At 41.2% G+C, this 26,701-nt stretch overlaps 1 protein-coding gene and 1 pseudogene across 2 annotated transcripts; both read left to right on the top strand.

Annotated features, from left to right (window-relative positions):
• The first annotated feature begins 720 nt into the window (after positions 1-720).
• Positions 721-15,661, top strand: LOC111972735 (interferon-induced helicase C domain-containing protein 1-like; annotated as a pseudogene).
• Positions 15,662-15,905: 244 nt separating this feature from the next.
• Positions 15,906-26,613, top strand: fap (fibroblast activation protein, alpha). 2 transcript variants are annotated; one of them, XM_024002605.2, is made up of 27 exons: positions 15,906-15,978; positions 16,140-16,251; positions 16,479-16,563; positions 17,517-17,609; positions 17,747-17,841; positions 17,964-18,038; positions 18,126-18,178; positions 18,269-18,341; positions 18,970-19,090; positions 19,199-19,353; positions 19,555-19,652; positions 19,776-19,905; positions 20,089-20,127; positions 20,224-20,322; positions 20,439-20,509; positions 20,621-20,674; positions 20,924-21,048; positions 21,537-21,587; positions 21,708-21,806; positions 22,192-22,261; positions 22,352-22,546; positions 22,812-22,866; positions 22,985-23,084; positions 23,219-23,277; positions 24,992-25,064; positions 25,284-25,357; positions 25,742-26,613. In XM_024002605.2, the coding sequence occupies exons 2-27, from the start codon at positions 16,249-16,251 to the stop codon at positions 25,847-25,849; spliced, it is 2,253 nt and encodes a 750-aa protein (XP_023858373.1). In that variant the 5' UTR covers positions 15,906-15,978; positions 16,140-16,248; the 3' UTR covers positions 25,850-26,613. The 2 variants fall into 2 exon arrangements, with proteins under 2 accessions (XP_023858373.1, XP_023858381.1); XM_024002613.2 differs by lacking the exon at positions 21,537-21,587 and having other exon boundaries at positions 15,926-16,251.
• The last annotated feature ends 88 nt before the right edge of the window (positions 26,614-26,701 follow it).

Here is a 26,701-nt window from a genome sequence, read left to right as displayed (position 1 = left end):
TTATATTACCAGTGAGGGCCGATCAGTGAAGTTATTGTCCTGGTTAAGAAGGTACTAACTCCAGTTTTCCATGAAATGTCTTATGCAAACAATCTGTGTCTGTATGTGTGTGTATTGTAGCATAGCTATATGGATTACAAATAACTGTTAGCGCAGTATAGTACTGGGCAAGACACAATTTGTGTCTCTCTACTCTTCACAAATTCTATGTTAAAAGTATAAAAATACACCACTACAACATTTCAGCTTGGCACCGACTTTCTATATCTGAAAAACCCTTGTCATATGACATCTAGCGGGCTTCACATGGATAATAAAACCTATTTTCTTCTCTATAGAAAGTGTTGCGTATAAATGATGCACATCCCAAAATACATCCCAATCCATGTGGCCAATTTGAGAAATATCATTCAATAAAACCCACCATGTGATGTGCATCTTCATTAAAGTAGAGATTGAAATAAATTACTTTCCTAGTGCTGTTTTTGCGAGGAAAGGGAGTGTTTTCCCATCCGAGTACCTCCACAAACTGAAAAACAATCAACCTACTTGAAACCCTCCCTCAAACAAAGTGAACCACTTTTGTGTCACCAGCCTAGTCTATTGACTAACTCTGTTGATAAATAGTGGCATTTTCAAACACAACAGTGAGAAATCCAGTATATCATTGCTTTTAGAGGCAGACCCTCACATCTTTAGTCTTTTTAATAATGTGTTCTCCTTCAGGTGCCCCTGGTGGAGCAGCACTACTTCACAGAGTTCTGGAAGTTCTGGAAGTTCCTGAAACACAAATACAATGTGGAGAGGGTCAGTGGGGACTCCCAGCTCAAAATCTCCTTCATAGAGATTGACCGGAAAAATTCTGTCATCATCTGTACGGCCCATATTCTGGAGAACTACTTGAAAAGGCCTCACAGTGGATATGACGACGCGATTCAACTTTCAGGTTTGACATTTCTTGATTACTACAATGTGAGTGATGATGGTTCACGTTCATGCAAATCTTTGACTGTGTGTTTTATCTCAGCCAATGCTTTGCCTTACCCCAAAGTCAGTTATCTGCCCACAGCTGTGGAAGTTACCAGGGATTTGAATTGGAATCGAAAGTAAACAGGAGTGTGTTTCCTCTGAGAATTCATCTGACAGGTTTTTGTCAGTCAGTTGCTTCTGGCTCTCCTGCTTGCTCTTGCTGGCACTCGCCAGTCCAAGGTGGAATATCCCTCAGTGTAACATATGCTGTTTGTTGAAACGCCTGAGAGGGTTCAAGTTTTTTCTGCTGCTTTCCAGGCCACACGTCTGTTCAAGCCATCAGTGTGTGCCTTATCAAATTCACAAGAGAGCCTCTGTCACTGCATCAGACTGAATGTTCTACTCCAGACTCCTATGCCCCTCCGGGGAAGTGATTTGTAGCACTCCTGTTTAAAGTTGTATTTGTGAATGTTCATACCTCATCACACATCTCTCGTTGCTGTGAAATGCACACTTAAACCCCCTTCTGATAAATGGCCTCTAGCGCCACAGCAGTCATGCAGTGTGGTTGAAACTGCATCGTAGACTTCCTAGAAAAGTGGTGGTTAGTGTGGGAGTACCTCAGACACAGAGGCAGGGAGGAAGACTGAAATTTGTGGGTGTCAATAAGCCACTTGTATATTTACAGCACTAGCATTATGGGAGAGAAAACAAAGGAGAGGTTGAATACCGGTAGTAAAGCTAAAGCAAACTCTTGTTCCTAGGTAGCCTACAGCAATGTAACCAGACCCACGGTACAATGTAATGGGAAAATCAGACTTTAGAGGAGACAAAGTGATCAGCAGACCAAGCTGGCCTCCTCAGACGCTTTTCTACAATCTATGAGGCTCAGGCGGTTTTAGACTGTTGAATGAGTAAGAGCAGGGATGTTTATGATTTGAAATGTACACCAGCTGTGACCTGCAGTGTATCCATTATATGACACATGTTCTTATGTTAAACCAATACATTTCATTGTCTTTTTGTTGACTTGTGTTTTGCTCCGTATTTCTGTTGTGTAGATTTGTCACTGATTGCCATCACACACAAAAGGGATGAGTCTACCTCAGTAGAAAAAAAGGTTCCAAAAGGGTTCTTTGCAGAGGGATAGGGTTCTACCAAGAACTGTTTTGATCTGAAGAACCCCTTTTTGGAAAACAATGGTTATTTGTAAGGCAACGTGTTCTACTAGAACCTTTAACTTCATAAGAACTGTTGTTGGAAGAAAGGGTTCTTTCATGATTTTTTGGAAGGCAAGAGGGCTTCTTTAAAAGGCAAGAAGGATTCTATATATATATATATATTTCCCAGCATGCTCTATTGCAGGGTAATTTTCATAATTGTTTGTTTTAAWATCTGTGTTTTTGAATTAATTTATTAATCTCATGCTACACAAAGATAAATAGCATAGATTTTTCTAAACTAATCCACTCTGTTAGTAGTTGGACTTATTGCACCCGTTACTGAGATGGTTGTTCCAGTTTAGATGATTYGGGTAGTCTCAGTATTCAATCATCCCTGCCCTTGCAGTCATTCTGAAAGCAGGTTGTGGGTGATAAAATATTCCACTTGTTGGATATCCTAAACTCTGGCTTGATTCCTATATGAATTAAACATCACTTTGCAAGCCAACATAATGTGACTTTCAGGCCTGATGTGGCCTGTGAACCAGGAGTTTCCTAACACCACTGTGTTAGGGTAAAACTTGACCGTCAAAGAAAGGTCTTATGATATACTGTGSCTTCAGAAAGTATTCACAGTACTTGACTTTTATACCATTTTGTTGTGTTACAGGCTGAATTTAAAACAGATTACATTGAGAATGTTGGTCACTGGCCTACACACAATGCCCCATAAAGGCAAAGTGGAATTAGGTTTATAGACATTTTTACAAATTAATTAAAAACAAAAAGCTGAAATGTCTTCAGTCAATACGTATTTGTTGTTATGGCAAGCCTAAATATATTCAATAGTAAAAATGTTCTGAACAAGTCACATAACATGTTGCAAGRACTCACTCCGTGTGCAATAATAGTGTTTAACATGATTTTTTTAATGAGTACTTCATCTCTGTACCCCATACATACAATTATCTGTAAGGTTTTCCAATGCCGTGCAAAGAAGGGCACCTATTGGTAGATGGGTAAAAATAATAAAAAGCAGACATTGAATATCTCTGAGCATGGTGAAGTTATTCATTAGTGTATCAATGGTGTATCAATACACCCAGTCACTACAGAGATACAGGTGTCCTTCCTAACTGTTGCCGGAGAGGAAGGAAACCGCTCAGGGATTTCATCATGACGCCAATGGMGACTTTAAAACAGTTATAGAGTTGAATGGTTGTGAAAAGGCTAAGGGTGGATCAGCAAATTTAAAGTTACTCCACAKTACTAACCTAAATGACAGAGTGAAAATAAAAAAGTCTGTACATAATCCTAAACATTCATCCTGTTTGCAATAAGGCACTAAAGTAAAAAAAATATGGCAAAGAAAATAACTTTATGTCCTGAATACAACGCTTTATGTTTGGGACAAATCCAACACATCACTCTGTCACTCTGTATAATGATAGGAGACAGGCTCAGGAATACGTGATAGTTTTTTTTCCCAACAATTGTTTACAGACATATTATTTCACTTATAATTCACTGTGTCACAATTCCAGTGGGTCAGAAGTTTACATACACTAAGTTGACTGTGCCTGTAAAAGCTTGGAAAATTCCAGAAAATTATGTCATGGCTTTAGAAACTTCTGATACGCTAATTGACATCATTTGAATCAATTGCAGGTGTACCTGTGGATGTGTTTCAAGGGCTACCTTCAAACTCAGTGCCTCTTTGCTTGACATCATGGGAAAATCAAAAGAAATCAGCCAAGACCCCAGAAAAAAAATTGTAGACCTCCACAAGTCTGGTTCATCCTTGGAAGCAATTTCCAAACGCCTGAAGGTACCACGTTCATCTGAACAAACAATAGTACGCAAGTATAAACAGCATGGGACCACACAGCCGTCATACCGCTCAGGAAGGAGACGCGTTCTGTCTCCTAGAGATGAACGTACTTTGGTGCAAAAAGTGCAAATCAATCCCAGAACAHCAGCAAAGGACCTTGTGAAGATGCTGGAGGAAACAGGTACAAAAATATCTATATCCYCAGTAAAACGAGTCCTATATCGACATAACCTGAAAGGCCGCTCAGCAAGGAAGAAGCCACTMCTCCAAAACCGSCATAAAAAAGCCAGACTACGGTTTGCAACTGCACATGGGGACAAAGATCGTACTTTTTGGAGAAATGTCCTCTGGTCTGAWGAAACAAAAATAGAACTGTTTGGTCATAATGACCATCGTTATGTTTGGAGGAAAAAGGGGGAGGCTTGCAAGCCGAAGAACACCATCCCAACCGTGAAGCACGGAGGTGGCAGCATCATGTTGTGGGGGTGCTTTGCTGCAGGAGGGACTGGTGCACTTCACAAAAAAAGATGGCATCATGAGGGAGGAAAATTGTGTGGATATATTGAAGCAACATCTCAAGACATCAGTCAGGAAGTTCAAGCTTGGTCGCAAATGGACAATGACCCCACGCATACTTCCAAAGTTGTGGCAAAATGGCTTAAGGACAACAAAGTCAAGGTATTGGAGTGGCCATCACAAAGCCCTGACCTCAATCCTATAGAAAATGTGTGGGCAGAACTGAAAAAGCTTGTGCGAGCAAGAAGGCCTACAAACCTTACTCAGTTACACCAGCTCTATAAGGAGGAATGGGCCAAATTCCACCAACTTATTGTGGGAAGCTTGTGGAAGGCTGCCCGAAACGTTTGACCCAAGTTAAATAATTTAAAGGCAATGCTACCAAATACTAATTGAGTGTATGTAAACTTCTGACCCACTGGGATGAAAGAAATAAAAGCTGAAATAAATCATTCTCTCTACTATTATTCTGACATTTCACATTCTTAAAATAAAGTGGTGATCCTAACTGAACTAAGACAGAGCATTTTTACTCGGATTAAATGTCAGGAATTGTTTAAAACTGAGTTTAAATGTACTTGGCTAAGGTGTAAGTAAACTTCCGACTTCCAACCAACTGTATATATGTGTTTGTTTTGGGCTTTGTCCCCGTCGTTTTCATGATGTACTTTATTTTGTTTGGAGAAATAAAACTCCCTATTACATATTCCTGCYCCTGTCTCCTGTCATTATACAGTGTGACAGAATAATCYARCCATCTAAACGGAGACAGCGCAAAAGGCCGAGCTGGTGACCATCGTAGAGACAGTCCAGCATCACGAGGACTGTCTCTCCAGACCCGGCAGTGCCATGGAGAGCTTGCTGGCAACCATCCTGCGTTTGGAGGGGAATGTGCAGTCCCTCCGGTCTCCAGCACCGGTTCTGGCATCAGCCCCCACACCACCAGTACCTGCCTCCGTCCCATCTGAGCCGGTCCGCGGAATATCCCTGTCCCTTCTGCAATGCGACTTGTACCTCGCTCGCTACTCCGAGGTTGTCTCCGGGAGAGACAGGGTTGCCACCATCATCTTGGCACTGACCAGACGGGCCCTGGACTGTCTGGGAAACGGGCGGATCCGAGGTCGAGTCGTACGAGCGCTTCACCTTCCTCTTCCGCTCGGTGTTTGATCATCCTGTGGAGGGACGAGAAGGGGGTGAGTGCCTACTCCAACTACGCCAGGGATCTAGGACCATCTATGGAGTTCCSAATCATCGCGGTCTCCACCGGATGGGACGAGTCGGCTCTGGTCATCGTGTTCCCGCAACGAACTGCGGGAGGAGGTACAGATGAAGTTAGCCTGCCGGGATGACAACCTGTCACTCGACCAGCTCATCGGGATTGCGATCCGGTTGGACAACCTCCTGCGATTCCGACGAAGATCTGTGCGGAATCCGGAGCCCATGGCTACACCTGCTCCGTGGCCAGAGCCGATGGAGGTGGGCTCTGCACGTTTGCCTGAGGCAGAGCGTAGGAGAAGGAGGAATCTGGGCCTCTGCTCCTATTGTGGAGAAAGAAGTKATTTCTCCCCGACCTGCCCTCTATCTACTAATAGGCGAGGAGTAATGCCCTTTGGCCTGTCTAATGCTCCTTCAGTCTCACAGGCCTTTATTAACGAAGTGTTTTGGGACATGCTGGGACGGGGCATAGTGGTTTAAATATACTTTTTGGTCTATTCTGCTGACCGCGCCCAGCATGTCTCGTTAGTCAGGTCTGTGCTGGGAAGACTGTTAGAGCATGATCTATATGTTAAACAAGAGGAATGTTTGTTTTTCCAGCAGTCCGTGTCCTTTTTGGGCTACCTCATATCCACGGAGGGAGTGGAGATGGAGGAGCAACACGTAAGCACAGTCAGGTCATGGCCCATCCCCAACTCCGTGAAAGCAGTCCAGCGATTCCTGAGGTTCGCCTACTACTGCCAGAGGTTTATCCAGGGCTTCAGCATGGTGGTCGTGCCTCTTACCTCCCTCTTGAGAGGAGYTCCCCAGCGGCTTCCTTGGACGGCGGAGGCGGKGAGGGTGTTTGAGACACTGAAGGCACGCTTCARCACTGCTCCCTTGCTGGCATATCCCGACCCCTCACTCCCCTTCATCGTRGAGGTGGATGCCTCCAAAGTAGGAGTTGGGGCAGTGCTGTCCCAGCACACCGGAACTCCTCCAAAACTGCMGCCCTGCGTCTTCTACTCCAAGCAGCTGAGCCCCGCCTACAGGAACTACGACGTAGGGGACCGGGACCTCTTGGCGGTAAAGAAGGCTCTGAAGGCGTGGAGGCACTGGCTGGAGGGTTCCAAACACCCTTTCCTGGTGTGGACGGACCACCGCAACCTGGAGTACATCAGGGCAGCGAAGAGGCTAAACCTGAAACAGGCCAGGTGGGCTRTATTCTTTGCCAGGTTCCAATTAACYCTTTCCTATAGGCCAGGTTCGAAGAACGTGAATGACGCAGAGGAGAGGCAGAGAGAGGAGACACCCATCATCCCTCCGTCCCGTATCATTGTGCCATAGGTGTGGGACGTGGACGCTGACATACGGCAGGCCCTGCGTACGGAACCCGCACCTGCACAGTGCCCGGAGAACTGTGCCTACATCCCCACGGGTGTGCGGGACCGCCTCCTTACTTGGGCGCACACGGCGCCTGTGTCGGGTCATCCTGGGATAAGCCGTACCATCGCCTGCCTGACTGAGAAGTAATGGTGGCCCACCCTGGCTAGGTACTCCCGGGTTTATGTCTCTTCCTGTTCCATCTGTGCCCAGTCAAAGACACCCAGACACCTCCCTTATGGAAAGATCCTTCCCCTGCCGGTTCCACAATGATCCTGGTCTCACCTATCGGGGGACTTTGTCACTGACCTTCCCTCCTCCCATTCGAACACCACCATTCTCATCGTTGTGGACCGGTTTTCCAAAGCTTGTCGCCTCCTTCCTCTGCCTGGGCTCCCGTCAGCCATGCAAACTGTGGAGGCTCTTTTCACGCACGTCTTCCGGCACTATGGGATCCCGGAGGACATTGTGTCAGACCATGGCCCTCAGTTCACCTCACACGTAGGGAAAGCGTTCATGGAACGCCTGGGGGTCACAGTCAGTCTCACCTCCAGGTACCGTCCTCAAGCTAATGGGCAGGTGGAGAGGCTCAATCAGAAAGTGGGCAGGTTCCTGAGGTGTTACTGTCAGGAACGGCCGGGGGAGTGGGCGGATTTTCTACCTGGGACAGAGTATGTGCAGAATTCCCTCRGCCACTCKTCCACTAATCTCACTCCTTTCCAGTGCGTGTTGGGGTATCAGCTGGCCCTAGTACCTTGGAATCCGAGCCAGACCGAGGCTCCTGCGGTGGACGAGTGGTTTTGGCGTGCTGATGAAAACCGGAACGCTGCGCACACTCGTCTCCAGTGGGCCGTGTGAAAGCACTGCAGTGAGGTGCCTGTTTTCCCTCCAGGCGACCGGGTCTGGCTCTCCACCCAGAACCTGCCCATCTGCCTTCACTGCCGGAAGCTGAGCTRGTGGTTTGTGGGGTCGTTTAAAGTCCTGAGGAGGGTTAATGAGGTAACATACCGTTTGAAAATCCCTGCTGATTACCGCATTAACCCAACTTTTCATGTCTCTCCMCAGGCCAGTTGTGCCTGGTCGCCTCYCTGAGGCTGGAACCAGTGACGTCCTGCCTCCTCCTCTGGACATCAAGGGAGGTCCGGGGTACTCGGTCCTGGATTAGAGGCTTCGGGCAGAGCGTCTCAAGTACCTCATCGACTGGGAGGGGTATGGCCCAGAGGAGTGGTGCTGGGTCCCTGCGGTGGACATCCTGGACGCTTCTCTGACCAGGGATTTTCACCGTCAGCACCCTGACCGACCCGCACCGCGTCCCTGTGGTCGTCCCCGAGGCCGGTGTCGTCCCGCTGCTGGTGCAGCGCATCAGGGGTACTGTCACGGATCCCCCCGTACTGCTGCTCATTCCGTTCACCAGCTCCGGAGGTCTACGTCACCAGCCTTCAAGGCATCACTGAATTGGAATCATTACCACCAACCCCGGACGGTCTTGTCTCATTATGCACACCTGGTTCCCATTCCCCCTGATTAGTATGTGTATATACAGTGGGGCAAAAAAGTATTTAGTCAGCCACCAATTGTGCAAGTTCTCCCACTTAAAAAGATGAGAGAGGCCTGTAAWTTTCATCATAGGTACACTTCAACTATGCCAGACAAAATGAGAAAATAAAATCCAGAAAATCACATTGTAGGATTTTTAATGAATTTATTTGCAAATTATGGTGGAAAATAAGTATTTTGGTCACCTACAAACAAGCAAGATTTCTGGCTCTCACAGACCTGTAACTTCTTCTTTAGAGCTCCTCTGTCCTCCGCTCGTTACCTGTATTAATGGCACCGTTTGAACTTGTATCAGTATAAAAGACACCTGTCCACAACCTCAAACAGTCACACTCCAAACTCCACTATGGCCAAGACCAAAGAGCTGTCAAAGGACACCAGAAACAAAATTGTACACCTGCACCAGGCTGGAAGACTGAATCTGCAATAGGTAAGCAGCTTGGTTTGAAGAAATCAACCGTGGGAGCAATTATTAGGAAATGGAAGACATACAAGACCACTGATAATCTCCCTCGATCTGGGGCTCCACGCAAGATCTCACCCCGTGGGGTCAAAATGATCACAAGAACGGTGAGCAAAAATCCCAGAACCACACGGGGACCTAGTGAATTACCTGCAGAGAGCTGGGACCAAAGTAACAAAGCCTACCATCAGTACACACTACGCCGCCAGGGACTCAAATCCTGCAGTGCCAGACGTGTCCCCCTGCTTAAGCCAGTACAATGTCCAGGCCCGTCTGAAGTTTGCTAGAGAGCATTTGGATGATCCAAAGAAGATTGGGAGAATGCATATGGTCAGATGAAACCCAATATAACTTTTTGGTAAAAACTCAACCGTCGTGTTTGGAGGACAAAGAATGCTGAGTTGCATCCAAAGAACACCATACCTACTGTGAAGCATGGGGTGGGAAACATCATGCTTTGGGGCTGTTTTTCTGCAAAGGGACCAGGACGACTGATCCGTGTAAATGAAAGTGAATGGGCCATGTACGTGAGATTTGAGTGAAAACCTCCTTCCATCAGCAAGGGCATTGAAGATGAAACGTGGCTGGGTCTTCAGCATGACAATGATCCCAAACACACAGCTTGTAATGCTGCCAAAGGTAATTCTACCATGGATTGCCTCAGGGAGCTGAATACTTATGGAATCAAGATATATACTGAAAGTGTTTTATTTTTCGTAAATTATAACATTTGTAAAAAAAAAAATTAAAAAAAATGTTTTCACTTTGACATACAGAGTATTTCGTGTAGATCGTTGACAATTTTTAAATAATAATAATTAATCCATTTTAATCCCATCTTGTAACACAGCAAAATGTGAATAAGTCAAGGGTGTGAAGGCAATGTATGTAAATGTATTTTGTCATATAATAATTTAAATAGTGAAGCTAATAAGGCTGGTGGAACCATTAGTAGAGGGTTCTAGGAAGAACCTTAAAATTATAACGTTGTTATTGGTAGAACCCTTCATAGAGTGTTCTAGTTAGAACCATATACAGGGGTTTCTATGAATAACCCTACATGAAGGGTTCTAGGGAGAACCCTCTGCAAAGGGTTCTACCTAGCACCAAATAGGGTTCCCCAATGGGGACAAACCYAAGAACCCTATATGGTTCTACTTAGCACCTTTTTTTCTAAGAGTGTACAACCACAGTATGATCCGTTACCTGAAGCAGAAGCACAAAAAAAGCCATATTAAGGAAAGAGCAGAAGGATACAGCGGCCCTCCCACAGACCATGGGCTTGGCCATCCCACCCGAAMTTGGTGGAGCCAATAAAATGGAGGAAGCCGAGGAGCACATTCTACAAGTAAATACCATGCACTAAGCACTAAGCTACATCTCTTTTTTTTCTCCCTCTTTCTCTCTCTCTAGACACACACACCCTCATCATTCTCATTCTTGCCCTCCCTCTGTTCATTGAACAATTTCCTCCCTCCCAGTCAAGCACTTCCCCACCCTCCCTCAGTCCCTCCCTCATTCAGTTAGTACACTGCTCAGCGCAAACCCCTGCTCAGCCAAGCTGTTTCCAATGTTCCACATGGCCCCCGCACTCCAGGCAGCCATAAATCTTACCATGCCTCTCATACTTTCACCACACAGGAAAATGTTGGAAACAGCTTTTTATTTTAACTCTCTACAGGTCACACTGAACTGGTGATGTAAAAGTTGTTCTTGTTTTATTTTATCACTAATCTATATGATTGATTTAACGGAACACTACTTTGGAAGTATTGAATTGCTAATCTTTATTACAGAGTTAGATGCTTTTTGATATATGTGAAACCTTGTCATATTAGTTTGGATGTTTTTGCTCATTCATTCAACTCATGTTTTGTCTTTTGTAGATATGTGCAAACGTGGACTCATATAAAATTGTGACGGTAAACCTTGGGGYAAACAACAACACTAAAACATTGCCACTGCTGAACAGAGAAAATAGGTACTCTTATTATTTCCAGTSGAGAGAGATAATGAATTAAGAGATGCATATACTGAAATCCTACCTGCGACCTAGAGCAGTGGGTGGTCCGGAAATAACAAAATGATGAGATTACACATTTAATTTCATGTTCTACTGTACTACCGATAAGATTATTTTTCAACCATTTTTCATACCAAGTGTCATGACACCCTGTTATACCCCAAATGTACATTCCAAAGCAATTATCTATGTTTTCCTACAGCTGAAAAAGAGGAGAATCAGAAGGTGAAAGTTTGTGCTGAGCATCTACGGCAGTACAACTAGGCCCTGTACCTAAGCAAAACCATACGCATGTCTGATGCCTTCAGGTTCCTGGACAAATACTTTTACGAGGAGCTGAAGAAGAAAGTGACCCCTGYGGGCGAGGTGGCCATCATTAAGACCGACACAGAGAGATTCCGCTTCACACTTTTTAAGGGTAGCATACTGTATATCCAGTGTTTTTAGTCTGTAAAGTAGCCCTACATTGATGTCTGGGAGTTTAACTATTTTGCATGGCTTTCTTCCAAATATACTTTCTTGCAGATAGCAAAGAGAAACTGCAGGAATTGGCTAAGCTTCCCCAGTATGAATGTAATATCCTCTAAGTTGAGAACCCTGATCCTGCCAGAGTTTACATTTAGAGAGAAGGCGAGTGGGATCATGTTCACCAAGACCCATTGCAGTACCATTGCATTAGCTCAATTGGTTCAGGAGAACTCAAAGTTTGAGGAAGTCTGAGTAAAAGCTTGCCATGTGATTGGAGGAGGAGACCAGAGTAAAGTGAAACCAATGACTGCTGTGAGTGCACTGTTTCCAATTTTATTCGGAGAGTATTCAGACCCCTTGACTTTTTCCATATTTTGTAATGTTACAGCCTTATTTTGAAATTGATTATATTGTTTCTTCCCCTCATCAATCTACACACAATAACAAATAATGACAAAGCAAAAACGGAAATATCACATTTACATAAGTATTCAGACCCTTTACTTAGTACTTTGTTGATGCACCTTTGGCAGCGATTACAGACTCGAGTCTTGGCAGATCCTCTCAAGCTCTGTCAGGTTGGATGGGGAGCGTCACTGCACAGTATTTTTTTTTAAATATATATACATTTGCCAAAATGTACTGTTTTCGCTTTGTCATTATGGAGTATTGTGTGTAGATTGATGAGAAAATACAAATATATCATACATTTTAGAATGAGGCTGTAACGCAACAAAATGTGGAAAAAGTGAAGGTCTCTGAAGACTTTCCAATTGCACTGTATTTTATTTTGCACACATTTGTGTTTATCAGGCAGAACAAAGGGAAGTTTTGGAACACGGAGGTCAACTTGCTGATGGCAACAACAGTAGCTGAAGACSGTCTGGACATAGCAGCATGTAACTTTTTGATACGATAGCTTGTGACCAATGAGATCACTATGATTCTGGTCAGTGATTTAAAAGGTTAACTGGCTTTGCCAAAAACATMTTATTATTAGTCAATATCCACGGTGTCATTATTAACTAAGAACTATGAACTAAGATTCTCTATTGTCCGCTAACTCTTTGGTATGCGCCACATGAGATAAATAAATAGTWTAATGTATTAGCAGTATAATGGTGTATAATGTATAATGGTTAGCAGACAATGTATTCACGGTATAATGGTTAGTAGACATCATCATACTGTTAGCATCACTTCAAGCTCCCGTTGCCATGGTTTAATGAGAGCATGTTTACTGTTTTTATGTCTTAGGCCCGAGGCAGAGGCGAGGACAGTAGTTACACTTTKGTGGCGGGGGAGGGTTCTGGGGTTGCTGAGCGAGAGTGTCAGTGAGTACCATGAGAAGATAATGAGCAAAGCCACCGATAAAGTCAAGAAATTAGATCAAGCGGAATATGATAAAAGGATATGCCTCCACTCTCAAATCGTAACTTCCAGCTTGATATTAAATGAATTGTTTTCCTGCAATTGAGCAAAATCCTTTTAAGATTTGATTGACTTCTCAAACATAGTTGAGTCAACATCCATAATGTAAAAAATGTATATACTAATTGTGTTTCAATTGTTTGTTGCTAMATTAAGGAATTCCACATTCAGGCGATCATGGATGAAAGAGTGCGAACAACCATGAAAAAGCYTAAAGGCATGAAATAGGAGACCCCGTCCAAAGTGAAGCRCAGCTGTGGAAGCTGCAATAAACCAGTCAACGTGAAACACCAATTTAAGTATGTTCTGCTGCAAACACTGTCCTCTTGTCAAAGTAACCCAACCTGTGCAAGATCGTAGCCTAATATATAGTACACAGTTGTTGGTAAATATTTTTTGTCATGCACGCATATGTTATAGCGTTAGAAAATTGAAAAATATACCCCAAAACCCAATATTTTTTATTTACAATGCATACCTCGATACAGAATCCAGACCCTCAACAAAAGATTAAGTTACTACTGAAACAATGTCTGAATGAAAAGTTCCCGGCGAAAGAGAAATCAAAGAGAAAACACATCACTTACTGAGAGGCTAACGGACTACAAGACCGTTTCATAGCATGCATTCCCTGTCCTAATTCTGTAAAGAGAGAAAGATGTTGGTGTTGACCTATAATAGACAACATTTGACGTTAAAGTCTGAAAGACACTTGCTCATCTAGCAAATCAGGAGTATGTTTTGTTGCCTGAAGATTATGATCACTTGCCTGAAAATGTKAATTAACTTTTTACATGCAGGAAAGCCATACACTGACTGTAGAAAACATTACGAACACATTCCTAATATTAAGTTGCACACCCTTTTGCCCTCAGACAGCCTCAATTTGTCMGGGCATGGCCTCTACAAGGTGTCGAAACCGTTCCACAAGGATGCTGGACTATGTTGACTCCAATGCTTCCCACAGTTGTGTCAAGTTGGCTGGATGTCCTTTGGGTGGTGGACCATTCTTTATACACACAGGAAAAWGTTGAGTGTGAAAAAAATCCAGCAGCGTTGCAGTTCTAGACACACTCAAACCGCTGTGCCTGGCACCTACTACCATACCCCATTCAAAGGCACTTAAATACTTATTTAACCGGTCTCCTCCKCTTCATCTACACTGATTGAAGTGGATTTAACAAGTGACATCAATAAGGGATCATAACTTTCACCTGGATTCACCTGYTCAGTCTATGTCATGGAAAGAGAAGGTGTTCCTAATGTTTTGTACTCTCAGTGTATATTTCCTGCAGAGATGGGGTTCAATAATGCTCTACCGTTGAATTGAGGTACTTCCTGGTGACGTGTGATGAGAAGAAGAAGAACATCAACAAGTGGAGTGAGCTGGGTATCCAGTTACCTGCCTCTGACGATACTGAACATGCTCAATCTGTGGTCGAAGCTCAGAGGATGAAGAATCACTGTATAACATGGTAGCTACAAGAATTGTTGGCAAATAGTAAGGATCGAAATAAATGCGTGATGCTCCCTGTACCTTTGGTAGTTGGACTTAATAAATCAGCCTTATTTTCCCTGCAAATTGCACATGTTCAAACTGTGTGTGACTTTTATATTTTTTATTGCGAAGACCGTTAAATGCGCAATGATATTGGGGGTTACAGATGCCTTCTTCTTTCTTTTAACAAGTTGCCAATTGCAATGAAATGAATCATAGTCATTGTCAATAAATTGAATTATGCAATCAGTAAATGTTGAATCCATTGAATAATATGCTTGCAWAAAAAAAGGGATCCTAGAGAAAAGATTCCATTACTTATAACTATGTGCCCTAGATATTTCCATGCTTACTCACTGACTCGGGGAAAAAATGGTTTAGCAGGAAGAGAGCTGAGAGAGGAAGATGACTAGTTGAATATGATGTGCAAACATTTCACAATTGTGCTTGATCTGTGCTCCTAGATGAGCTGTTAATGTGTCAGACACTGCATTTGCTTCCGTCAGTAACAACATAATTACACAATTKTTGTCACATACCCTGGATAGGTGCAGTCAAATGTATTGTTTTACAGGGTCAACCATAGTAGTAAGTCACTCATGGAGCAAATTAGGCTTAAGTGCCTTGCTCAAGGGCACATTAACAGACTTTTCACCTTGTCAGMTCGGGCTATTCGAACCAGTGACCTTTCGGTTACTGYCCGAACTCTCTAACCGGAATGGATCAAACTAAAGATGATAATGAACTTCTTCACACTTCCTCTCCTTTGGGATCCTCTGGTGTTTCCCTGGTCCCTGTGGTACTTRCTCACTACAGTGCACCTGTTGGCACACATGCTCACGTTAGATCTGACATACAGAAAACAGGTGGTGTTTTTTGGTGATTTTCCTCTGCTGCTGGAAAATAGATTAATAAGTACACATCGCATTAAGATTGATGGTAAATTCACTTATCCCTTTGTCAATGTCACAGGTATGTGTTACCCTGGTTACTGMGATTTGATAGTTCAGGGAGTAATKAAAYAAAATGATATGAGGGCTTGCCTTATAAATTGCATGCTTATGACTTTGCCCCTTGGTTATTGTTTTGTTGAATGTTTATCCTGAATGCATAGCTTTCTGGATATTTCCAAAACACAAATTCCTGCCATGTGTAAAGTGTATGAGGAGACAATAAACTGGGGCAGAATCTGCTTTGATGTGTGTTTGCTTTCAATTATTTCTGCATGGTGTGTAAACGATGTACAAATATTTGGACTTTACAGATATACAAATGACTGGTTATTTATCCACAAAATACATAGAAATCCACAGATTGCAAATGTATTCTATATAATTGCAAAGCTTAACAAAGTTCACTGATAATAACTGGACGATTTATGATATGCGCTGAATGGAAAAGTCACTTCCTAAATCTTCACAAATTCGGCGCCATCGGAAAGTTATGTGYGCTGCTGACTTCGAGGAGGCATCCCTGTGACTAGTAAGAATTTCCAACTCTTCCTTACGGATGCACTCTGGAGTACAAGGGACGCTATATTCAACTCGGACGGAGTAACATTGTTTATTTTCTGCTGCTTATGTTACAGTTTAATCAAGAATCTATATATTTTTTCTGCGCTATGTTAATTGTTTGACATCCAGAGAGAGTGCGAAGAAGTCGGCTGTCACTCCACGTCAGCGAACCGGATTCCTCAGGTTGAGAGCTGCATGTCCACTCCCGGGTGAATGCCGATACATCATCGGTGCTACTATGGTCAGTGAAACGAATGCATTAGAAATACATAAAATTGCGAAGTTAACTGTGTTTCTTTAAATGACAAGTCTTATTAATATGTAATCATATTAATAAGAAAATATGAAAACCGAAAAGATATAGATAGAATGCCAGTGAGTTCTCCTCCAAGACTATAATAGACMACTTTATAATTCACAAAGAACTTTTTGCAACATTTTGTCACCGTCGTCCCTCACCTTTAACAGGGCTGCGGCAAGGTGCTTTGGGCGGTTGTGGGGGCGGCTGTCGTCATCACTTTAATAACTGTCCCCATGGCAATATATCTGAATAGTAAGTTGCTTTATTTTATCATAAAAGTATGATTTCAACATTTAATGCAATGAGATATGGTTTCCATTCACTCTGTAAACAATTTTCACACTATGGTGTCCACTGAGTTGACAGTGACTTATGATGATCGTTTGCTGACGAAGCGTTGTACAACTTCACRAAGTTTCATTAAGTCAGTCATCATAAATAACCAACAATACTCAGATTGTTGTGTTATTGTTTCACTGAAACTTCCAATGTGAGCATTAATTTGTCTGTTCTAGAATTATTTACGTTTCTTGAYTCATTAAATCCAAAGATGAGATAGGATGGGGGGTTATTGAACCACAAACGCGAACATTTAAAATTCAAGTAGGCCTACTATACAATATAGTGATAACCATGTGGCGCCACCAAGTGATTGCTATTGCCTTTTTGGATGTACAGTTGAAGTCGGAAGTTTACATACACCAGCAGCTCTGTCAGGAGGAATGGGCTAAAATTCACCCAACTTATTGTGGGAAGCTTGTGGAAGGCTACCCGAAATGTTTGACCCAAGTTAAACAATTTAAAGGCAATGCTACCAAATACTAATTGAGTGTATGTAAACTTCTGACACACTMGGAATGTGATGAAAGAAATAAAAGCTGAAATAAATCATTCTCTCTACTATTATTCTGACATGTCACATTCTTAAAATAAAGTGGTGATCCTAACTGACCTAAYACAGGGAATCTTTACTAGGATTAAACGTCAGGAATTGTTTCAAACTGAGTTTAATTGTATTTGGCTAAGGTGTATGTAAACTTCCGACTTCAYCTGTAGTAGTGTACAATTTCCAAGGATTTGTTGAAGATATCCACTTTTGTGGAAAGTATTAGCATATTGTTTGATTATCAACAAAGCAATATTTGCAGTTGTTGATTCAAGTAAAATGCATCTGTCACTAATTCAAGTACATTTTCATGTTTCAGGAGAGGACGGAGGCTCCAAGAGGCCTTTTACCCTGGCAGATTATTTCAATGACACAATTAGGTATAAAATATATAATTTGCGGTGGATATCAGGTATTGCATTGTTTTCTTTATTCAATTGCTTCTAAAAGTGTATGCATGCATTCCTTGTCATTATCTGTTTTGATTTTAAGGGGCCTGCATTTTGATCATGTCTCAAAAAGTTACATTTCTGTCTCATTCTCCTATAGATAACGAATACGTGCATAAAACGAGACAAGGCAACATTATGCTTCACAATGCTGAAACAGGGGATTTCTTTGAATATATAAGCAACAACACATTTGTAAGATATTTTTCACGCAGAGAGCATTTTAAATCACCCGTAGTATCTTTCAAAGCGAATAATGTATTGACATTATAATAATGTCAATAATGCATTTTATATTTAAAATGTTTATGTCATAGGAACAAGTGTATGCCACAGACTATATTATTTCTGCTGATCGGAAATACATCTGCTTTGAGAGCAACTACTCCAAGGTAATATATTGAATGATTGTTTATAGTTTGATCATGGGGTGTCTTTTTGAATACACAACACTGATTTACTGTATCATGTGTTTACAGCAATGGAGACATTCATTCACAGCCTCTTACTCCATRTATGATTATGACAGTTCGTAAGTACATCTCTGTTTTCCCAGTGGAAGTGCCAGCCTCAACTACTCCTCTATCACTAAAGACCTGTTGTTTCCATCTCTTTCTCCCAGAACATTTCTCAAGTCTGTGAACATTCCACAAGTTGTGCAATACTTTGCCTGGGCACCAACAGGAAACAAACTGGTGAGTGATTAAAAACCAGTCTGATACACTATCTAGGGAKGTATGTCCCAAATGGCACCCTATTCCCTATTTAGTGCACTACTGTTGACCAGGGCCCATAGGGAAGTAGTGTACTGTGTAGGGAATAGGGTACCATTTGGGATGCACACGGGGTGTTCAAAGTCATGTGTATACACTATAAAATACAAATTCAAGTCTATCCATGGACAATATCTAACAAGATCAGATCAATAAATCAGATTATAACCTAAGTTTTATTTGAAAAAAACAACATTTGTTACCTGACTAAAAGTCCTCTGAGGCCCTTGGTAATTATAACAAGTGTATAATGAGAAAAGAGGCTGGAGTGTATTTAATGTCATTGCTATTGCATCGTTCATCTGCTCACTAGTATCCTGCTAGGTTTTTGCAAACTGCTGGCACCATAATTAGCTCTCTCTCCCATGGCGAGWATGGGCGTTGGCCCAGAGAGATGCAAAACACAGTGGGATTAGCTGCTGCACCAACCAAAAGAATCTGGAATAGGATGCCAGGGAATAAAACCACTGTAGAGGAAGTAGGCTGTCTCTAGTATAAACTAAAGTCAATGGAATGCTGACATTAACTTGACTGCTGATCTCTCTGCCAGGCTTACGTCTGGAATTACAACATTTATTTGAAACCCAACGCCACTGCTGAAGCCATACAAGTGACCCATAATGGAAAAGAGAATCAGATTCTTAACGGTGCCCCTGACTGGGTATATGAGGGTGGGTATTAAGTAACATTGACCCATTTCATTTTAGGGGGAAGGGATGAGGTGGGTTTCATCACACACAAGGCTTTTGGGTAACTTGATTTCTTCCTCTTTTTTTCAGAGGAGGTTTTCTCATCGAACGAGGCAATATGGTGGTCACCAACTGGAAAGTATCTGGCTTATGCTGAGTTTAATGACACAGAGGTCCACACGATCGAGTACTCTTTGTATGGAAATGGACAATACCCCAGTACAGTGGTTGTCCCATACCCCAAGGTGGGATGTTGTAATATGTGCCTTTTTTAATGCATGGTATGAATGTCATAAGAATGAGAGACATACCATAAATAGCACGTAATAGGTCAATATACCATGATTATACACACAGTATGTGAATTATATGTACTGTACCCTTAAAAAATGCTCATGATTTTTGAAGATATTGAGTTTTTGTTATGCATGTTATCTCCTATCAAGGCTGGCTCAACTAATCCTAAGGCAAAGCTGTTTGTAGTGGACACAATAAATCCATCAAGACGGACACAGGTGGTGGTGCCAGATTCCATTGGTGCAGGGTACAGTATAATTTCATACTTTAATATACATTTGTAGTGGTTTAAATAGTCAAGGATAGTCAATATCAATCACATGTAAAAAGGGTGATATAAACCTGTCACTTTGTGTTGTTTTTCTCCCAGTGATCACTATTTGAGTTCAGTCACTTGGGTGACGGATGAGCGCATCGCTGTTCAGTGGACCAAGAGGAAGCAGAACCATGTCCTTTTACAGATCTATGACTTTGACGGAAACAACTGGAATGAGAACCAGGTACTTGTCACCTCACCTCAGACTCTGTGGGTGAGCTCATTGGTAGACAACAGCACTCAGTGAACAGAGGATTGTGTGTTTTTCGACATTAACTCCAGGAATGTTACTGTGTGAAGCATTCTGTAACTGTATAGGCCTAATAGGAATAAATGTAATAAAATATTTTGTATTTTTTTCTTTTAGAAATATGAACAAATTAGCAAGACGGGTTGGGTTGGCCAAGTAAGTTCACATACTGTATACTGAAAGAACCATGAGAACTAAATCTAGGMTCTGAAATATTTTGTTTTCTAATAATCAATTATTTCAACTTTCCAGTATGTTCCTCTCCAACCTATGTTTGCAGAGGATCATATCAGTTTCTACAAAGTGATGAGTGACACGTACGGTTATAAGCACCTTCACCATGTGAAYGATGTAAGTATTTTATTCCTCAAAGTCATTGTTTCATCAAAATCAAAAAGTGCTTACTTGCATGTAAKTGTTAGCAATATCAGAATGCYGTACCTATGAAAGTGCATATCATTCCAAAGGGCAAGGCAACACCCATTACCTCAGGCAAGTGGGAGGTCATCTACATTTCAAAACTCACCAAAGACGCTATGTAAGTACAGATGCACAAGATGTATGTAAGAACTAGAAAAGTATCATTATAAACTYTGTCATGTGTGTTGCTCCTTCAGAATGCTTCTTCACTATCGTTTCATTTTCACAGATACTATGTAAGTAATGAGTACCAAGGAAAGCCTGGACAGAGAAATCTATACAAGTAAGAAATACATTTAATTTAATAACAGAATAGAGTACATTTAGTATTTATCTATCACTATGACCGCATTGTTTTTGATGTGTTTCTCATGATCCCCATAGATATTTCATTTAAAGTGCTTTCCCTAAATTCTTAATCATTCTGAATACAAAATAGACCATAAAAGTATGTTCAATTGCTACCGTAAATATTTTCGTTATTCAGACAGCAATGTTAACTCGTATGAACCTGTGTTTGTTTGTTTGTCAGGGTTATGATCYGAAGGAGCCCCTCGGCTCCCCAGTGCCTCACCTGTGGCCTGTATAAGGACAGGTGTCAGTACAACTCAGCCTACTTCAGCTACGATGCCTCCTACTACCGCATGGACTGCTATGGTCAGTTACCCCATTCCCCATTCACATCCTGAGCACTAACCCATTCGTGATCAATGCTTAAAAAAATAACTGGGGTGCGGAGTATCAATAAGTGATACAGGAAGTGTCCCAAATGACACCTTATTTTTTATTTTATTTTCAATTTAACCTTTATTTAACTAGGCAAGTTGGTTAAGAACAAATTCTTATTTACAATGACAGCCTACCAAAAGTCAAAAGGCCTCCTGCGAGGATGGGGGCTGGGAAAAATAAAAATATAGGACAAAACACACATCACGACAAGAGAGACAACACAACACCACATAATTCCCTATGTAGTGCACTACTTTTGACCAGGGTCCATAGGGAATAAGGTGCCATTTGGGATGAAGCCGCAGTCTCAGTTCTGACCTCTGACCTCTAGGTCAGCTTGTACCTGAGGTTACGTGGTGAACAATTAGCCTACGTGATGTCATACTGTATTGTGTGTGCTGATTGTTTCTTTACAGGACCTGGAACACCATTGTTCACACTCATGGACAATAGAGGCACAGGTAAAGGTATGCAAAAAGTACCAGTACTTTGAAGATACTCTTTGTAACTCAGCAATATACAGGTTCATGAATCTTTACCGTAAACGGGGAACTTCTGATTCAATTGATGAAGTTGTTTTGTGTTAGAGCTCCTGGTTCTTCGTGACAACAAAGATCTTGAAGAAATGCTAAAAGAATTCCAAATGCCAACCATGCAGCGTGGGACCCTGAGGGTAGCAGGATTTGGTGAGTGATAGTTTTAGAGACTGGTGGATCCAATCAAATCATGCCATGCATAATCAAATGTGCAGATGTAGGATCTTAATTTATGCCAGTCTGCTACAGTACACCAGCAAAATAATCCTGTAGCAACAGGAAATTTGAAATGTTATGTGGGTTATAATTAATTGACATTTGTGTAGGGGTTGATACATTTTGTGTAAGGGAAAAATCAAGTCTAAAATTTCAAAGTGTAAATTGCAAAACTTRAGATGCTTTTTTAAACCTCAAATACAATACACGTTTTAAATGTATTACATTGGAGGAATGTTCTCCTGCAACAGGGTGAACAAATTAAGATCCTACATCTATATTTCTAATGGCCTCATGTTTRACTACCTTTTGCCAARAGATCTATGGTATCAGATGATGTTACCCCCCAATTTCCAAAAGAACAAAAAGTACCCTCTTCTAATTGATGTGTAAGTATACAGGCTTAAGTATCTTTAAAGAGGATTTGCAGAGAATTAATTAGCCCAGCTYTGATTGTTAAATACTTATTTCCCTTACAGATATGGAGGCCCCTGTAGTCAGAAGGCAGATTATCGCTACAGACTAAACTGGGGTTCGTACCTCTCCAGTACAGAGGGGATCATAGTGGCCAGTTTCGATGGAAGGGGAAGCGGTTACCAAGGTGACAAAATAATGCACTCTATCTACCAACGTCTTGGAACATTTGAAGTGGAAGATCAAATAACGGCCACAAGGTAAAGTGCCATTGAAGTACAGAGACATCAGTGTGTAAAGTCTAACATCTGTTTAATAATATGTAAAAAAATATATATATAATAATAATAATAATAAATACAAGACTTAATGTATTCATATCTGATAATGAATGTGAATTGGGAGTATCCTAAAGTATGCTATCTGTTGCTCTTGAAAATGGTCAATCAATCAATTGAATCTGCTCAACACTTTTAATGACATATAGCTAGAGCTATATAAAGATCTATATTTTTTTGTCACTAGAAAATTTATTGACATGGGCTTTATAGACAAAGAACGAATAGCCATATGGGGTTGGGTAAGTTGGAAATTCTTTTTGATTTTGACAATATTTCTTATAAATCTGTTGTTGTAAATACACAGTATTTGTTGAATMAAACTCTAATTGATGTGGTTTGAAATAATCTGTTTTTCAGTCATATGGTGGCTATGTCACGTCAATGGCTTTGGGTGCTGGAAGTGGAGTTTTCAAGTGTGGAATTGCAGTTGCCCCAGTAGCTAAGTGGGAATATTATGGTATGTATCAGTGCGTATAATCGTAGAAAGGGTCAAATAGGGAGAACACAGATTTAGTCATGCATAAACTTCAAAAGCCGGTGTTTCTTTCATCCTATATGAGTTCAGTCTCTATCTGGATATTCCTTTTCCAGACTCGGTGTATACTGAACGCTATATGAGTAAACCGGAGGAGAATGCTGACTCTTACAAGGTAAAGACCATAGAAATAGAATGAATAGAACGGCCATCCCCATTCAAGTCAGTGATGGCATAATGGGTGGACTGGCAGCCATTTTGAGTGTACCCATGCCTAGGTCAAAAATATACAGGTTAAGACAATGTCGTCACAAATCTGGGACCATCTTTGTTGCTAACTACCAGCGCCGTTACTAATTAGCATAGCAACCCATTGTTGCAAASAGTTATGAGACATTAGGATCCCGTTGTCTTAACCTTTGTCATCTTCAACCTAGACGAATGCTAGGTTAAACACATACAGTTTAAGACAAGAGATTTCGAATATCCCATAACTCTTTGTGCCACTAGTCAACAAGGGACCAGCTTCCACATTCAGAATGACTGGGAGTGAATGGTAGCAGCACAGAAAGTTKACCATCAAAGTGAAAAATTAACACAATCGTAWTGAATTTCAGCTAACTACTCAGCGAACACAAGCATAACTGCCTTACTGTCATTCTAGTAGTTTAGACATTTAAAAAATGATCTACAGCCACTTTATTACTAGATTTTCCAACCACTGGTCACATTTTCGATGCTAATCCTGTAGAATCCAGCGATGGCGCTGGTCTCATTAATTTGTTTATTTTCAAACGCTTCCGCCTGAAATTATTATGCTGTCTTAACCTTCCCATCTTCAACCTAGACCCATGCAGGAAGTGTAACCTTCAATTTGTGCTGTGATTTGTTGAGTCACAACAGTTAGCATCATTTGAATGAACATTGTGCTTTTACCATGGCAATCCAGCATAGTCCCAGTTCGTATTAAATAGAACGTCGCGGCCCCGCCCGCCTSTGYGGAAAATAACCTGTGGTTACCTAGGTTACCACATTGGCTCACAGCAAAAACATACTCTTTTTCCAAGTGCAATTTTCTTGTCTGTTTGTTTTAGTCAAATTACAAAACTACATTTAAGAAAAGTAAAACATGTCTAAAGATGACTTTTCAACATTGCCCTACTCCCTAGCATTCTCACTAGTTATATAAACGTAATATTGTAGGGCTTCCCTCATGCCCCTTTTCATGAGGATGCTAGCAGCCACGTGAGTGAGTGCTAGCTAGCTACCGACCAGAACATTAAGCTAGCCAAGACCAACAACACAAACAAATGGACTATACAGKTACAAGTAGTGAGTGAAGTTACAAACAAACTATACTAAACAAGTTAAAAGTCTCACCTGTGATTAAATGTTTTCCACACATAGCTATGTGTAGCCACCTGGTCCCCACTCTCCCATGCCGAATAGCCTGAAGCCACAGTGCTCTTCTTGCAGTCTCTATTTCCCTACGTGGGAGCATTGCGAACCYTAGGTCAGGATTTTTTTACACTGGGGGTCAATGGGAAAGAATGTTTGTTTRCCCCAACTTGTGGGCTTCGTCGAGGGGAATTCCTTATTTACTATGTGAATATCGACTCGGAGTATCAGTTGATAGAACATTCCAAATTACCATGGAAATTATTAGCTCACAATACCAGGCAGCCATTGCAAGTGTACCCATGAGTTTACCAGTCAAATTGCCAGGTTAGAGCTTCCAAGCCCGTTCTATTCATTCTATATCTATGGTAAAGACATCAGACACATCAAAAAGCATGGTCCCTCTTTATTTGGATAGTCGTCACATAATCTGTTGTACTGTATGTCAACCGTAACTGTGTCCACATACAAACAACTTTCTATTCCAACAGAATTCCACAGTAACAAGTAGAGCAAAGAATTTCAAATCAGTGAACTATCTCCTGGTTCATGGGACAGCTGATGGTATGTGTTTCTGTTTCAGTGAAATACTSTATTTTACATTCTAAACAACCACACACTCATACACAATGTTCTATTCCTAATGTGTAATGTATAGGATACAGTATTCCGTATAGCCATTAAGAGGCTCCTGATCTTGTGCAAAATAATTTATCGTATTTTCACAGATGCATATGCTTCCTTGTTCAATCAGGTATTACAAACAGTTTGTTTTTCCTGTAGACAATGTTCACTTCCAGCAATCTGCACAGATCTCCAAAGCCCTGGTTGTCCAGCAAGTTGACTTTGAGGCGATGGTAAATGTTGGTTTTGGGGAGGACTACCTGAGAGGGGTGGTGGGGATGACGTGTTGCACTTGGAGTCTGACAGTATGCCTATTTTTGATAATGCCCTTGTTTGATAGTCCCAGGGGTAAGTACAGTACGTGCAAMAATATTTTGGAGAGTTAGTACTGTGTGTTACAACTTTAATTACACAAATTTTACAGTCTATAAGACATTTTAGATGTCCTTCACTAGCTTATCGGTATATATAATATAATTATATGATATATGACCTGTCTATAATCTATATCTAGCCTCTGCTACAGACTTTCACCTGTGAGRGAGGCCTGGAGTCTAACCTATGTCCAACACCTTATCTAGAATAATAGTAATTGTGTGTTTTTGGATTCTTTTCAGTGGTACACTGACAGGGATCACGGACTTGGAGGACCTGCCTACCATCACCTCTACACCCACATGAGTCAATTCTTACAGAAATGTCTTGTCAAACCCAAGTTGATCTAATAACCCCTGACTAAGTTCGATGCCTTTTCATTGTATCAGTACGGCAGCATTTATATAGTATATTGCTACAATAAAAATGTTGACCGCTTTTCTTTATTGYTGATATTCTGGACAGAGGATTCCATGCTATTGAAGTCTGTATTTTTAAAAATAAGTTATATACTGTAATTAATATGTTGTTGCTTGTAATGACTATTTGTGTTTGATATGAAATGATTGTGCTGATCATAGACAAAAATGTGACCATTGAATTCACCACRATGTACTCAAAGCCATTGCATGTTYGTATAATGGTATTTCATATCAATGACTTCAGTAATATTGGTTAAAWTTGTTACTGCACTGAATTTGTTGTGTAATGTTCAAATCTTGTTTGTATTTTACATTGTATGTCAGATGTAATTGCATGTGGAATTTAAATATGGTTATAGCCATTTTCTCGTTTGAAAATGTTGACAAAGACTGTTAATTGTCCTTACATGTGTTCAAAAGGAACACATCTTAGCGAGAGATATATTGACAAACATATATTGACAGACATTTTGGAATTCATTATCTTTCTAGCATGTTTGATACACTTCTGTATCCTGTTTATTCGGTAGAAAAAAGGGAAAATATGTATATGTATGCTTATTAGAAATTTGTGAAAAGATCTTATGGTATATGATTGTTCACTCTGGACATCTTATTGATACAGACTGTGTGTTTTGCATATTATCATAAGAGTATTGAACAAATAAAAAACTGAATATAAAACTGAAGAACATTGTATTTGTGCCTTAATCACCTAAGAAGCAGATAATTCACTAAATTCTACTTAGGGATAATATGCTGGAAAAACATGTTTTACAG

Source organism: Salvelinus sp. IW2-2015, linkage group LG2, assembly GCF_002910315.2.
Source record: "Salvelinus sp. IW2-2015 linkage group LG2, ASM291031v2, whole genome shotgun sequence".
Lineage (NCBI taxonomy): Eukaryota > Metazoa > Chordata > Actinopteri > Salmoniformes > Salmonidae > Salvelinus > Salvelinus sp. IW2-2015.
This window is presented reverse-complemented; position numbering and strand designations above follow the sequence as displayed.